We start from the raw sequence: 18,241 nt of genomic DNA on the forward strand, positions 1-18,241 counted from the left end.
ATTTTTAAATATTGTGAAGTGAAGCAAGTCAAAATTGCAGGGATGACAAGAGTTCTGCAGGCAGACAACTCTCGATTTTTAGTGGGACATTTAAACTCCGAAATCTCAGAATTCAGAGGAAAACTCAACAAAAGAGGATGTTTTCTGAGATTATTAGTGTTTGAAATAGTTTGTGTGTTTCTTCAGGCCAGTACGGGATTGCAAAGCCGTGGTATTTCCCCTTCACCTCCTCATACTGGTGTGGATCAAGAGTGGGATCTGATGGCCATCCAGACCTGCTGCAGGACCTAGAAAACCAGAGCGGTACACACACACACACACATATGCACACACAAACAGACAGACAGACAGATACCAAACACACTCCTCTAAATGAGTGTGTTTGTGCAGGTTTTCTGGAAAAGCCTCCATCTGGCCTGAAGCCCGGCGTCTGCATCCGGAACCTGGTGAAGGTTTATAAGACGGGGAATAAATTGGCGGTGGATGGACTGAGCCTGGACTTCTATCAGGACCACATCACCTCATTTCTAGGACACAACGGAGCCGGGAAAACCACTACCATGTGCGTTCTCACACAATCATATATGCATATTGTGTTAAATATTGTGATTTACATATTGTTAAAAAAACGTTATATAGTCAAGCATGTTTCGCAGTGAGCTTGTAGCCTCCTCTGTGTTGTCGAAATGCACCTCCTGATGTTTTTGTTGTTGTTTTATCAGGTCGATTCTGACGGGTCTGTTTGCTCCCACGTCTGGAACGGCTTACATTAACGGCTACGACATCCGAACAGACATGGACTGCATCAGAAAACAGCTGGGAATGTGTCCGCAACACAACGTGCTCTTTGACGAGTGAGTAAATCCTCCAACACACTACACAACTCACTCGTTATGTCTGAAAACAAGACAATATTTTTACTTAATTTTATTTAATTTGTAGAAATTTGGACAAGATACAAGACAAAAACTCGGGAAACCATTTTTTTATTTATTGAATTTATTCATTCATTCATTTATTAATATTATTATTTATTTATTCATTTATTCATAAAACCTCCCATCCCTACGGTATGCACATTGTACTTATTTTTGAATGTACTTATTTTTGAATGTACTTACTCTGTAGTTAAGTCCACTTAATGAAAGTGTGATTCAGATTAAATGTCTTTGTTCGTTTTCTCAGTCTGACGGTGGAGGAACACATTTACTTCTATGCCCGTCTGAAAGGCAGAAGCTCTAAAGAGGTGAAGAAGGAAATCGATCAGATGATAAAAGATGTTGGTCTTCCTCACAAACGCAAAGACCTAGCTAAGAATCTCTCAGGTGTGTGTGTATCACGATGCTGGCTTAACAAACTTAGTATTACAGAATTAGTTTGGAGTTGACAAAACCAAACCAGTGCATTCAGGCATTGTTGGTATCATGAAGCTGATCATCAGAACATAACCTGAACATTACCTTGACATAAGAATATAACCCGAACACAACAGAAACATAACATAATCAGAACATAACAACATAACCTGAATATAGCAGGAACATAATCTGAACATAGCCTCAACATAATCTGAACATATCCAAAACATAATCTGAACATAAACTGAACATAATCAGAACATAACCTGAATACAACACAAACATAACCAGAACATTATCCAAACATAACCTAAACATATCCAGAACATAACCTGAACATATCCAGAACAAAACAAGAACTTTACCAGAACAGAATCTGAACATGACCTAAACATATCCAGAATATAATCTAAACAAAACAAGAACATAATCTAAACATAACCAGAACATAATCTGAACATAACCAGAACATAATCTGAACATAACCTAAATGTCTCCAGAACATAATCTGAAATAACCAGAACATAATCTGAACATAACCAGAACATAATCTGAACATAACCTAAATGTCTCCAGAACATAATCTCAACATAACCTAAACATATTCAGAAAATAAGCAGAACATAACCTAAATATATCCAGAAAATAACCAGAACATAACCTAAACAGATCCAGAAAACAACCAGAACATAACCTAAATATATCCAGAACATAATTTGAACATAACCAGAACATAACCTGAACATAATCTGTACATGAACTCAGCATAATCTGAACATAACCTGAATATAACCCAAACATAACTTAAACATATCCAGAGCATAAACTAAACATATCAAACTAAATCTGAACTTATTCAGAACATAATCTAAACATAACCTGGACATTATCAGAACTTAACCAGAACATAATCTGAACACATCGAACTAAATCTGAACATATCCAGAAAATAATCTTAGCATAGCCAGAACATATCCTGCCCTGGAGGTTAACGTTGCATCATAAGTTACCATGGTGAATGCTTAAAGCCAAGCTACTTTCATGCTAGCTCAAACCTAGTATTGGTGCAAACTGAACTGAAATTTAGCTGACTAGCCAGCTGATCTGGTTTCGTGGTACCGGCCCCAGCCGACAGTCTCTTGTCTGTGGTTTGTGTTCAGGTGGGATGCAGAGAAAGCTTTCTGTCGCCATTGCGTTTGTTGGCGGATCGAATGTTGTGATTCTGGACGAGCCGACGGCAGGAGTGGACCCGTACGCACGCAGAGGCATCTGGGAGCTGCTGCTCAAATACAAACAAGGTACAGGAGTCAACGTAAACACTGTGGATTCTGGGATTGTTGCATTGCATCGACACATTAAAATGCAATTAACAACGTACCAAATTTTCGCATCCTGCATTAAAAAGTGGTTTACCAGTCTTATTATTACAATCATCACTTATTGAATTATGAAGTTACTATGTAACATGTTTTTATCTACGCTACCTGACAAACGTCTTGTCGTCGATCGCAGTTGTAAAATAATTACTTGACTTCTAGTTGGATTGTAGATTCTAGGTAGATTTTTCTGCTGAATCATCTGTTGATCTGCATCCCAATCATCACAAATACTGCAGAAGACCTACTGGAACTCTCACAGAAATTCCAAGATTCTCAGAGAAATCAGTCAAGTTTGGTGAAGGAAAAGTCATGGTTTGGGGTTCCATTCAGTATGGGGCCGTGTGAGAGATCTGCAGAGTGGATGATCAACATCACCAGCCTGAGGTATCAAGACATGTGTGCTGCCCATTACATTACAAACAACAGGAGAGAGACAATTCTCCAGCAGGATAGCGCTCCTGCTCATACTTCAGCCTCCACATCAAAGCTCCTGAAAGCAAAGAAGGCCAAGCTGCTCCAGGATTGGCCAGCCCAGTCACCAGATATGAACATTATTGAGCTGATGAAGGAGGAGGCCTTGAAGATGAACACTAAGGGCTCTATTTTGACGGTCCATGCGCAGAGCGCAAAACGCAGGGCGCAGACGCTTTCAGGGCGTGTCAGAACACATTTTTGCTAATTTACGGACGAGAAAAAGCGCTTTGCGCCAAGGCGCATGGTCTAAAAGGGTTGAGTTTATTTTCTTAATGAGTTATAGGTGTGTTTTGAGAATAAACCATTTGGAGTCTCATCTCCCATTCCCTTTAAGACCCAGCTGTGTCGCGCCAAGAGCGCATTCGCTATTTACAGGAGGCAAAGTAAGTCTAAGTGGAAAAACTGAGCATTTCACTAGCAAACAGTTACAGTTAACAGTTTATTAACAGAAAACAGATAAACAGAGCATCTACTGCGTGAGAATGAGAGATAATGGATCACTTTCACATTCGCTCTTGGACAGGGAAACCTTTAAGCACAGACATCAATTAGTCTATAAATAATTAATTTTGTTTGTTAAGCGCAAAGATTTGTTTCAAAACTATTTCTAAATTTAGTTCTAATCTCCAGCAAACGAATAAATGAACAATAATATCAAAGTGTGCTCAAAATACTGAGTTATTTCCAAATACACCTGCCATGCCCCATATGGTCTAAAACCTGACAGGTGGACAAATCTAAGCATGTTTTTAATAAAAAAATATAAATATGGATATAATAAATAATACTGCTAATAATAATAACATTATACAAAAGCAAATTGTTATGAATGAACTGAAAAAGCCTCCTGAGATGAAGAAGACACAAAAGCAGTGATTTTTCATATTTATGTAGGCTAGAAAATAATATGTTTTGTAATATTTTAATCCTTCATATTTATATTCTATATCTATTCTTATTATATCCTATATATATCCTTAATATTTACATTTTTCATATGTAAAGATATTTGCCTATTGCTCTCTTGTGTGTATTAAGCAGTGTGTAAGCGAGGCGCAACTCTGCGCTGGAGTTTAGACAGGGTTTGTTTTGGTCTAATGCAAAATCTATTATTGTTTCTCAAAATAGCAACGCGCCAGCGGCCCGCCTCAGAACGCCTTCCTTTTTAGACCAGAACGCCTATGGGTGCACATATGAGCGCTAATGCATTTGCTATTTAAACAGCGTAGCGCAACGCCTCAAAACCACTCTTGCGCCAAGCTGAAACTACCAAAAGACTACTGCACCACGCCTTGCGCCACACTGCGCCGGGTGTATGATAGGGCCCTAAGACTCTTGATGAACTCTGGGGGTCCTGCAAGAAGGCTTTCTTTGCCATTAGAGTCGAGTTATTATCTGTTGTTCCTAAAACTTGGATAGGCGACAAGACTTTTGTCAGGTAGTGTACATTGGTCTTACCATGAAATGGTCATAGGTTGCTGATGTGCCAATAAATTAATAAATTAAGAAACAAACTAAAGTTAACCTAAGAACAAAAATGTTTACAAATGTTCAAACTAGAAGAAATAATAGTCTTAATTTAACATCATATGAGGTTGTCATCTCAGATCTGTAAGCTTGCTGTATTCATTTAGTCTGTGAATCGGGACAAAAAAAAAAATCAGTGCAAGAGTGAAGTCAGAAGTCAAGTATGCTTGATAATGATGGTAATTAACACAGTCACGGATGTCTGAAAGAGACGACACCAGCCTGCACTCATCCTTTCTGTTCCCCTTGTCGGAGTGAAGAAAGACTGATATAATATCTCATTGATAAGCAGAGGAGAGGGTGGATGTGCTGCCGGAACATTCAGCTCCACCTGCTGCAGTCTCTGATTGATCGTCTGATCTTATAAACCTCTGTCTGTTCATCAACCTGTTCATCCACCTTCCATAGTTTTGTTCTGGTTTGTCCATCCATCCATTCATTTTCCATTCATCCATCTATATTTTATCCATCTAACTATCTATTTTGTCATTTATTCATTCATTTTTCATCCATCCATCATTTTATCTCACTATCATCCATCCATTCATCCATCTATTGTTTTACCTGTCATCCATCCATCCATCCATCAATCTGTAAATTGTTTAATCTACATCCTATAGTGCATCCATGAAACCACACATCCGTTTTACTCATCCATCCACCCATTTTTATCCAAACATCCATCCTTCCAACCAACCATTTTTTCATTTATCCATCCACCTATTTTTCATCCATCTTGTCATCCTTTCATCGACATCATCATCCATCCATCCATGCATCATCTGTCGATCCATACATGCATCCATCCATCTATCTTTCAATCCATCCATTCATTCATCTATCGTTCCATACATCCATCCATTTGTCGATTCATACATCCATCTATCTGTCGATCCATACATTCATCCATCCATCTGTCGGTCCATACATGCATCCATTTATCCATTCATCTGTACTTCCATACATGCCTCCATCTGTCGATTCATACACCTATCCATTCATCTTTCTATCCCTACATGCAATGTCAATCCATACATGCATCCATCCATCTGTCGATCCATAATCCATCCATTCATCCATCCGTCGATCCATCGATCCATCCATCTGTCGTTCCATACATCCATCCATCTGTCAATCCATACATGCATCCATCCATCTGTCAATCGATCGATCCATCCATCCATCTGTCGATCCAAACATGCATCCATCCATCTATGTCGATGCATACATACATCCATTCATCTGTCGATCAATAGATGCATCCATCCACCTGTTGATCAACACATCCATACATGCTTCCGTTCATCTGTCAATCCATACATCCATTTATTCATGTCAATTCATACATGCATCCATCCATTTATCCATCCACCTGTCGATCCATACATGCATCCATTTATCCTCTCATCTGTACTTCCATACATGCCTCCATCTGTCGATTCACACACCCATCCATTCATCTTTCTATCCATACATGCATCCATCCATCCACCCATCCACCTGTTGATCAATACATCCATCCATCCATTCATCTGTCGATCCATACATCCATACATTCATCTGTCATTCCATACATGCATCCATCTATCCACCTGTCAATACATACATCCATTCATCCATCCATCCGTTGATCCATACATGCTTCCGTTCATCTGTCAATCCATACATGCATCCATCCATCCATCCATCCACCTGTTAATTAATACATCCATCCATTCACCTGTTGATCAATACATCCATCCATTCATCTGTCGATCCATACATCCATACATTCATGTCTTTCCATACATGCATCCATTTATCCATCCATCTCTCCATCCATCCATCTGTCGATTCATACACCCATCCATTCATCTGTTGATCCATCCATCCATTCATTAATCCATCCATCAAAGACAACCTTTCCAGATTCCTGTAAATAATCAGAAAAGGAGAGATTGAAATGTTTCTTGAGGGGCAAATCAGAATGCTAGAAAGATTTGTGAAGGACTTGCTCAAGTAAGGATGCAGAAATATTTTAATCAGAGGAATAAATTACACAGTAAAATAAATAAAAGTACAAAACAGCTGCTTTACATGATAATGAATTAATATATAATTTACTGTTTATTATTTAATCAATGCAGTCTTGGTGCGCAGAATAGACTAAAAGATAAATAAAAACAGGCAGCTGAACTCAACACAACAACACACTTTACAAATTCCCCAAACTCTTCCTCTGGTGAGTGAGTGGGTGAGTGAGGGCCACTCTCTGCCCAATTACCTGCACTAGTACACATCATTTCATTTGTCTAAATTATTAATCAGACAATAATCGGCGGCACTAATCAAATAATCATCTGCTGCTCTCTAATTACACACCCGATCCAGCAGAAATGGGCTGAATGTGCTGTTTCAGGCCCCTGAGGAACGCAGGACTTATTAGTATTGACAATAATTATAAATTAATGGTGAATGTTTTTATTGGCAGTTTAAGCAGATTTCCCTGTGCAGGAGCGTCAAAGACTGACGACTGAAGACCTGAAACCAGCTAAAGCGATCCACGTCTATCTGTATTTATTTGTTTATTGACTATCCATCTATTCTTCTGTTGTTTAATCCATCCATCCATCCATCTATCCATTCATTACTTATTCCATCCATCCATTCATTACTTATTCCATCCATTCATCCATCCATCCATCCATCCATTACTTATTCCATCCATCCATCCATCCATTACTTATTCCATCCATCCATCCATTCATTATTTATTCCATCCATTCATTCATTACTTATTCCATCCATTCATCCATCCATCCATCCATCCATTACTTATTCCATCCATCCATCCATTCATTATTTATTCCATCCATTCATCCATCCATCCATCCATCCATTACTTATTCCATCCATCCATCCATCCATCCATTCATTATTTATTCCATCCATCCATTCATTATTTATTCCATCCAACCATTCATTACTTATTCCATCCATTCATCCATCCATCCATCCATCCATTACTTATTCCATCCATCCATCCATCCATCCATTCATTATTTATTCCATCCATCCATCCATCCATTACTTATTCCATCCATCCATCCATCCATTCATTATTTATTCCATCCATCCATTCATTACGTATTCCATCCATTCATCCATCCATCCATCCATCCATTACTTATTCCATCCATCCATCCATTCATCCATCCATCCATCCATCCATTACTTATTCCATCCATCCATCCATCCATCCATCCATCCATCCATCCATTACTTATTCCATCCATCCATCCATCCATTCATTATTTATTCCATCCATCCATTCATTACGTATTCCATCCATTCATCCATCCATCCATCCATCCATTACTTATTCCATCCATCCATCCATCCATCCATCCATTACTTATTCCATCCATCCATCCATCCATCCATCCATCCATCTATCCATTCATTACTTATTCCATCCATCCATCCATCCATCCATCTATCCATCCATTACTTATTCCATCCATCCATCCATCCATCCATCCATCCATCCATCCATCCATTCATTCATTACTTATTCCATCCATCCATCCATCCATCCATTTATTCCATCCATCCATCCATTCATTTCTTATTTCATCCATCCATCCATCAATCCATCCATCCATCCATCCATCCATCCATCCATCCATCCATCCATTCATTCATTCATTACTTATTCCATCCATCCATCCATTTATTCCATCCATCCATCCATTCATTTCTTATTTCATCCATCCATCCATCAATCCATCCATCCATCCATCCATCCATATATCCATCCATCCATCTATCCATTCATTACTTATTCCATCCATCCATCCATCCATTTATTACTTATTCCATCCATCCATCCATTTATTACTTATTTCATCCATTCATCCATCCATTCATCCATCCATCTATACATTCATTACTTAGTCCATCTATACATCCATCCTTCTAATGCTTATTTCATCCATCCACCCATTCATCCATTGTTTAATCCATCCATCCGCCCATCCATCTACCTATCCATTGTCTAATCCAACCATCAATTGTTTTATCCATCCATCCATCCATCCATCCATCCATTGTTCAAAACTATCCCTCCATCCCTTGCATACATTGTTTAATCCATCCATTCCTTCATCTATTGTTTTATCCATCCATTGTTTTATTCATCCATCATCCATCTATTGTTCAATCTATCCATCCACCCATTCATCCATTGTTTTATCTATCTACCCATCCACCCATAGTTTAATCCATCCGTCCATTCATCCATCTGTTGTTTTATCCATCCACTTATTGATTTATCCTTCCATCCATCCACCCATCCATCCATCCATCCATCCACCCATCCATCCATTGTTTAACCAATCTGCCATTGTTTAATCCATCCATCCATTCATTCATCCATTCAATGTATAATCCATCTATGCATCCACTGATTAATCTATCCATCCATCCTTTCTTCCCTCCTTTGTTTTATTCATCCATCCATTAATTCTTCCTATGTTTTATCTATCCATTCATCTTTGTTTCCTCATCCATTCATCTATCCATTCATCAATCCATCCATCCGTCCATCCTACTTTAGTTTTATATATCCATCTATCCATCCTTCCCTCCTTTGTTTTATCTATCCTTTATCTTTGTTTTTTCATCCATCCATTCATCTATCATCCATCCATCTATCCATTCCTTTGTTTTATCTATCCATCCACCCTTTGTTTTTTTCATCCATCCATTCATCTATTTATTCATCCATCCATCCATCCATCCATTCATCCATCCTTCTTTGTTTTATCTCTCCATCCACCCTTTGTTTTATTCATCCATCCATTCATTCATTTTTGCCTTATTTGTTTAATCTATCCATGCCTCCATCCATCATTTGTTTTATCCATCAATCCATTTATCTATAATTCCTTTGTTTTGTCTATCCATCCATCCTTTTTTATTCATCCATCCACTCTTTTGTATTATCCATCCATCCATCCCTCCACCCACCCTCCCTCTCTGAATGTAACACACTTCAGTCTGCTTCCACACTGTTGTTTGTGTGCCTGTAAAGCTGAGAGTGTGTGTTTCTGTGGGGCTTTTGGATGTTTGTTTTGTATCTGACATCACTCGACTCTCCACCAGAAGCTCCAGCATGTTCTCCATCCGCTTTTCTGTAGTCATCAGTCAGTCATTGTGTCCAGATCTCTGTTTGCAGTCAGCGTCGCTCAATACAAGCGTGTGTTTCTTTTGGGAAGCGCAGACGCATCATATTTCCGGATGTTTCCTGATATTTGTGCTCTCGGCGAGTCAAAGGACAGACAGATGCCTTGAACTCCCACCGCCTCGTAACACAGAAATAATGCACACGGGAGCCTGTCTTCACCCGCAAACACAAACGAGAGGAAACTTTTCTATACAGGAGAGCGCAGAAGAGAGATCTGAACACCACACACACACACACACACACACACACACACACACACACACACACACACACACACTCAGCCTATATATAGAGCTGCACCTGCACTTCACGATGAGAATGAGTCCTTCAGAACCACATGATCGCTTTGAGCACACTTGATTATTTCTTCATTTCTCTTTGGCTTATTGCTTTATTCATCAGAGGTTGCCACAGCGGAATGAACCGCCAACTATTTTATTAATAATACTAAAAAAGTCTGTTCTTTTTTTATACACACACACACACAGAGAGAGAGAGAGAGAGATACAAAACATACATACAGAGACAAACACACACACACACACACACTCATAGATACAAACACACACACACAAACATAGATACAAACGCACACAAATAAAAACAAACGCACACATAGATAGATTAAACACACACATCTACAGATAAGAAAACACACCTACACACACACACACACACACACACACACACACACACACACAAACTTAGATACAAACACACACACACAAACGTAGATACAAACGCACACAAATAAAAACAAACGCACACATAGATAGATTAAACACACACATCTACAGATAAGAAAACACACCTACACACACACACACACACACACACACACACACACACACACACATACACACATAGATACAAACACACACACACAAATAAATACAAACACACATGCACACATAGATAGATTAAACACACACATCTACAGATAAGAAAACATACCTACACACACACACACACACACACACACACACACACACACACACACACACACACATACACACATAGATACAAACACACACACACAAATAAATACAAACACACATGCACACATAGATAGATTAAACACACACATCTACAGATAAGAAAACACACCTACACACACACACACACACACACACACATACACACATAGATACAAACACACACACACAAATAAATACAAACACACATGCACACATAGATAGATTAAACACACACATCTACAGATAAGAAAAACCACCTACACACACACACACAAACGTAGACACACACACACATACACACACAAACGTAGATACAAACGCACACAAATAAATACAAACACACATGCACACATAGATAGATTAAACACACACATCAACGGATAAGAAAACACACCTACACACACACACACACACACATAAAAAACACAGATACAAGCATACACACACACATTGATACAAACACACACAGATACAAATTCACACACACACACATAGATAAAAGGACACAGATACAAGCACACACACACACACACACACACTAACACACACACACACACACATACACACATTCACATAGGCACACACACACATAGATACAAAAACACATCCACATACACTTGTAGATACAAACACACACACACACACACATAGATTCAAATCCACACACACACAAATATAGATACAAACACACACACATAGATAGGAAAACACCCACATCATACACATCCACACACAGAGATACAAACACAGAGACAGACATAGATCCACGCACACACAAACACATACACATAGACACGCACACATAGACACGCACACACACATACATAGATACGAACGCGTTGATACCAACACATACACACAGACATATAGATACAAATGCGCACACACATATAGATACAAACACACACACACACACATAGATAAGACAACAAACCACACACATAGATATGAACATATGTACACACACACACACACATTCTGATTTCTGTGAACGTGATGGTTTTCATGTGGATTTGTGTGTGTTTGTGTGTTTGTGTGTGTGTGTGTGTGTGTGTGTGTGTGTGTGTGTGTGTGTGTGTGTGCGCGTTCTCCAGGTCGCACCATCATTCTGTCCACACACCACATGGATGAAGCAGATATTCTGGGTGATCGAGTGGCCATCATTTCTCACGGCCGCGTCCAGTGCTGCGGATCTTCCCTCTTCCTCAAGAAAACCTACGGCAGAGGGTATTACCTCACCATCGCACGAGCCAATCAGGAGCGAGCGCCGGCGCAGTGTGTGCCTTCACCTGAAGAGGTCAACAAAACACACACACACACACCAATGTTTGAACACACACACACACACCAATGTTTGAACACACACACACACACACAGTCACTCATCAGACAGAGGGGCCAGACAGAATCTGCGGACGTCTATTGTTATTTCTATGTAGAATTTTGTACAAAGTCTGCGGATTTCTGCTGAATTATTTTGAGAAAATCATAACTAAAAACTCAATATATGAAATAAAAATAATACTTTTCAAGTTTTAATATTTACAATGCAAATCCAGCAAGATCCCCTTATATGGTAAACAAAGCACGTCTCTCATATAATATCATGACTAAAAAACAGAAAACATTACTTTATAAACTGCATTGTACATAAATGATATGAACATCTTCATATCATTCATCAATATTACTGAAATGTACTATATATATATATTTACACACATTTACACAAGTGAATAAATGGTCTCAGTGATGGGCTAAAAATCAGCAGATTTCTGCTCGGGCAGTTTCTGTGTGGCCTACTCATTATAAATACGGATAAACACATTTCAACAGTAATATTAAATGCGCATTTTAAATTACTCATGAATAATTAAATATTTTAAACGTTTAAGTAAATGTCACTTTGTATTTGTAAAGTATTAGATTATTCCAATAATTAATTAATTAATTTATTTATTTGTTTATTATTATTATTATTATTATAGTTGTGTTGTTGTTTTTATTAAATATTTTATATTGCTATTGTTATTTAGAATTATTATTATTATTATTATTAATAATATTATTGTTGTTGTTATTATTAATTTAATATTTATTATAAGTTTTATTTATAATTATCATTATTATTATTATTATTATTTATTTTTAATGATTTGTGTATTGATATTTGTTCATTAATAATAATTCATTATTTATTTTTTTATTTTTATAATAATTATGATTCTTAATATTGTTGTTTTTATCAATATTATTTTTATTAATTTTTATTTATTGTTATTTATATTTATTAATAATTATTTTATTTTTTTGTATTATTTATCATTATTATAATTATTATTATTGTTGTTGTTTATCATTATTATTATTTTTGATTATTGTAATTATTAATTATTATTTAATTAATGTTATTGTTGTTTTTGTTGTTGTTGCTTGGTTGTTATTTATTATTATTGTTATTGTTTTGTTGTTCTTATCAAAAATTTTAGTATTTATTTATTTATAAATTTTATTATTATTTATAACTATTAGAATTTTATTATTATTAATAATTATTATTTTATTTTTAAATAAATGATTGATTTTTGTTATTTATATTTATTATTAACTATATATTATTAATCAATTTATTTATTTTTTAAAGTATTATTATTATTTACTAAAATTATTTTATGTATTCCAGTACGAAAAAAATGTACTTATTTTTTTTATTTATTAATTAATTAATAATAATAATTAAAAAGAAGAAATAATTGATTGGGTCAGAATAAATTTTGGTTAAATCTAACTATAACTTAAAAATAGATAGATAAATAAATAAATAAATAAATAAATAAATAAATAAATAAATAAATAAATAAAATAACAGATCAAGCAATTAATTTATATATATATATATATATATATATATATATATATATATATATATATATATATATATATATATATATATATATATATTTTTTTTTTTTTTTTTTTTTTAATGATTTTATGCCAGGCTAGCTTTGGCCTGATCTGCACATTTAATTTATTTTATTTTAAATATTTTAATAGTTTAATAGTAAAGAATGTGAATTCAAAGAGTGTTTTACAAAAACAGCCAAACTACAGCACACCGTCAGCTTTAAATAATAATAAAAATAATAAACTCTTGATTAACTAGTTGCATCCAACCAGAAGAGTTAGATTGTTGTTTAGCACAGTTTAAATATATTTATATATGTGTTTTCATTTTACCTCCATATTTCTCTCTGTCCATCAGTTTGATCAATCAAGTCTGGACGAGGGCATTTGCAGCGACAGCATCAGCAGTCTGGACCCTCCAGGTTTATACACACCCACACACACGCACGCACGCACGCACACACACAAGCACACACACACGCACGCACGCACACACGCAGTCCTGCATGAGTGTGTTTTATTAATTTCTCTGTTGTGCAGATGTGTCTGATGTGAGTCGTCTGGTGCGCCGGCACGTCCCGGAGGCAGAGTTTCTGGAGGCGGTGGGTCAGGAGCTGGTTTATGTTCTACCATACAGCGGAGCCACAAACGGCAGCTTCGCCACACTCTTTAAAGAGCTCGACCTGGAGAAAAACACACTGGGAGTCACCAGCTACGGCATATCCGACACCAGCCTGGAGGAGGTACACACATACTGCTGAAGGCAAAATTATTCGCCCTCTTCTGAATTTATTTGTTTTCTTGGTCAAATATTTCCCAAATGGTGTTGAACAGTTTCAGTAATTGTTTACAGTATTTGCTCTATTATTTGTTTGTCTGGAGAAAGTCTTATTTTTTTTATTTCGGCTAGAATAAAAGCAGTCTTCGATTGTTTTAAAGCCATTTTAAGCTCAATATTATTAACCCCCTTCAGCAATATTAGTGTTAGATTGTCTCCAGAACAAACCACTGTTATACAATGACTTGCCTAATTACCCTAACTTTACCCTAATTACCCTAGTGAAGCCTTTACATGTCACTTTAAGCTGAACACTAGTGTCTTGAAGAATATCTAGTCTAATATTATTGACTGTCATCATGGCAAAGATAGAATCAATTATTAGAGATGAGTAATTAAAACTATTATGATTAGAAATGTGTTGGAAAAATCTCTCTGTTAAACAGAAAGTGCAGTAATATTGTGGCATATTATTGCAGTTTAGCTGTTTTATTATAATACATGTTCAAATAATTGCTTATATATACAGTTATGACCACCAATATTTGCACATCGACACAAGTCTAACATGTTTGGCTCTACATGCCAACACAATGCATTTAAGGTGAAATGAAGATGTGCTTTAACTGCAGACTGTCAGCTTTAGTTTGAGGGTGTTTACATCCAAATCAGATGAACGGTGTAGGAATTACAACAGTTTGCATATGTGCCTCCCACTTGTTAAGGGTCCAAAAATAATTGAACAGAATATTGATCATAAATCAAACTTTCACTGTTTAATACTTGGTTGCAACTCCTTCAGTCAATTACAGTTGCTGTAGTCTGGAACGCAGTGCCATCAGCAGACGCTGGGTTTCATCTCTGGTGGTGCTCTGCCAGGCCTCTACGGCAACTGTTTTCAGCTCCTGCTTGTTCTTGGAGCATTTTCTCTTCAGTTTTGTCTTCAGCAAGTGAAATGCATGCTCAATCGGATTCAGCTCAGGTGATTGACTTGGCCATTGCATTACTTTCCACTTCTTTCCCTTCAAAAACCCTTTGGTTGCCTTTGCAGTATGCTTTAGGTCATTCTCCATCAGCACTGTGAAGCGCCGTCCGATGAGATCTGAAGTATTTGGCTGAACATGAACAGATAATATTGCCTGAAACACTTCAGAATTCATCCTGCTGCTTTAGTCAGCGTCACATCATCAATAAACACAAGAGAACCAGTTCCACTGACCGCCACACATGCCCACACCATGACACTGCTACCACCACCATGCTTCACCGCTTAGGATCATGAGCAGCTCCTTTCCTCCTCCATACTCTTCTCCTCCCGTCACTCTGGTATAAGTTGATCTTGATCTCATCTGTCCAGAGGATGTCGTTCCAGCACTGTGAAATGGCTTATAGGCTGCTCCATGGCCAGTTGTGTGTTATTCCCTCATTACAATGAGCAGATAAAAGGTCCAGAGTTCATTTCAAGTGTGCTATTTGCATTTGGTATACAGAGGGGTCACCACAAGATGCAAACCATTTGTGAGCCTCAAAAACAGGAAGGCCAGATTAGAGTTCTGGAAAAGCCTTCACAGTGCTGGAACGACATCCTCTGGACAGATGAGATCAAGATCAACTTATACCAGAGTGACGGGAGGAGAAGAGTATGGAGGAGGAAAGGAGCTGCTCATGATCCTAAGCGGTGAAGCATGGTGGTGGTAGCAGTGTCATGGTGTGGGCATGTGTGGCGGTCAGTGGAACTGGTTCTCTTGTGTTTATTGATGATGTGACGCTGACTAAAGCAGCAGGATGAATTCTGAAGTGTTTCAGGCAATATTATCTGTTCATGTTCAGCCAAATACTTCAGATCTCATCGGACGGCGCTTCACAGTGCTGATGGAGAATGACCTAAAGCATACTGCAAAGGCAACCAAAGGATTTTTGAAGGGAAAGAAGTGGAAAGTAATGCAATGGCCAAGTCAATCACCTGATCTAAATCCGATTATGCATGCATTTCACTTGCTGAAGACAAAACTGAAGAGAAAATGCTCCAAGAACAAGCAGGAGCTGAAGACAGTTGCAGTAGAGGCCTGGCAGAGCTCCACCAGGGATGAAACCCAGCGTCTGCTGATGGCACTGCGTCCAGACTACAGCCTGTAATTGACTGAAGGATTTACAACCAAGTATTAAACAGTGAAAGTTTGATTTATGATCAATATTCTGTTCAATTATTTTTGGACCCTTAACAAGTGGGAGGCACATATGCAAACTGTTGTACTTCCTACAGCATTCATCTGATTTGGATGTAAACACCCTCAAATTAAAGCTGACCGTCTGCAGTCTTGTTTGTTTCGTTTGTTTCTTAAATTGTTTGTGTTGGCGTATAGAGCCAAACATGTCTGAATTGTGTCGATGTGCAAATATTTATGGACTTAACTCTGCCTTTTTTAATTTTGTGATAGTTTTGCTTTATCCCTCATTTTTTATGGACTCTGTAATAACACAATTGTCCTGGTGTTAAATTCCACAGATCTTCCTGAAAGTGGCTGAAGACACGGGTGTTGACGTTGAATCTCATGGTACACTTTCACATGTCTTTGTAAAGTATCATACCATGCATTTTAAGACGTCTATGACAGTTCATTTGCATTAACTAATGTGTGCATGTATCTCAGTCAGACATAAAAATGTGCATGTTTCTGTTTTAAATGCATGATGACTGGGTTTGCATGCTGTTAATCATTATCATAATGCAGTTTAAATGTAGCTCAGAATGCAGAATGAAAATATTTGGTTGTTTTACTGAGTGAATGCTTTTTTAAACTGATAAAAAAAAAAATAGTAAATAGCTCTAAATAGTAGTGAATCATCTGCATTATACCTTCCCCAATGCAGAAATCAACATTATATATGTGTAACTCGCAAATATGTATTACATTAAGTTTATTAGTCCATATTAAAATCTTGTAATCATAATACAAATATTTATTTACTAAAATCAAATAGTTCTAAATAGTTAATTATTATCTGCACTTAAACTTCCCCAGGGCAGAAATCAATATTATAAATGTGTATGTGTTAAGCTATTCTCTTATGCACTAGTTTTCCCGCTTGAAAGGAAGACACATCATCAAGGGAGTTTTAACTGGATTCCACTCATCCATTTATTGCATCATAAATGCAGCAGAAAGGCAGGTAAAAAGTATAACGGTGGAAAGTTGAAAGTAGAAAGTTGAAAGGTGAATAACCTTTAAAATAAACAAAAATACAACATATGTAATTAAATTGCAAATAAACATATATATACAAACATTTGTGAATTTTGTCTGATTTTTCACACAGTATTTCAAATATTATACTGAATTAACACTTGTTAAAGCACAATCAACAGTACAGTTTAATATACTGAACTTAAATATTTAGTTTTAAGACATATAAATGAAATGCGATTAATTTTGCTACTGCAGCAATCAGCTTATGTGCACGTGATCTGCTCATGCATGCATATGAATCACGGAGGAAAATTAACATCTTAACGTCAGTCAGATAGCACTCAAATGATGATCAAAATAACCAAAACTATACATTTCTGCTTCATATCATCTTCTAGTTTGCAAATAACTATTTGTATCTTGAAATAA

At 36.9% G+C, this 18,241-nt stretch overlaps 1 protein-coding gene across 5 annotated transcripts in view; it reads left to right on the top strand.

The window, feature by feature from the left end:
• si:cabz01083442.1 overlaps nt 1-18,241 on the top strand; it is a 157,646-nt gene that overhangs the window by 101,192 nt on the left and 38,213 nt on the right. For all 5 annotated transcript variants that reach the window (XR_015496533.1, XR_015496535.1, XR_015496534.1 and 2 more), the window contains exons 18-26: nt 187-303; nt 391-562; nt 723-854; nt 1,186-1,325; nt 2,519-2,656; nt 12,037-12,239; nt 14,205-14,268; nt 14,387-14,589; nt 17,131-17,179. Coding sequence is in view for 2 of the 5 variants with exons in the window: in XM_087262274.1 (XP_087118400.1) it covers nt 187-303; nt 391-562; nt 723-854; nt 1,186-1,325; nt 2,519-2,656; nt 12,037-12,239; nt 14,205-14,268; nt 14,387-14,589; nt 17,131-17,179 (1,218 nt within the window). In the remaining 3 variants the exon portion in view is untranslated. The remainder of the gene's footprint in view (nt 1-186; nt 304-390; nt 563-722; nt 855-1,185; nt 1,326-2,518; nt 2,657-12,036; nt 12,240-14,204; nt 14,269-14,386; nt 14,590-17,130; nt 17,180-18,241) is intronic.

Source organism: Danio rerio, chromosome 7 (genome assembly GCF_052040795.2).
Source record: "Danio rerio strain M-AB ecotype USA chromosome 7, GRCz13ab, whole genome shotgun sequence".
In the NCBI taxonomy this organism is placed as follows: Eukaryota; Metazoa; Chordata; class Actinopteri; order Cypriniformes; family Danionidae; genus Danio; species Danio rerio.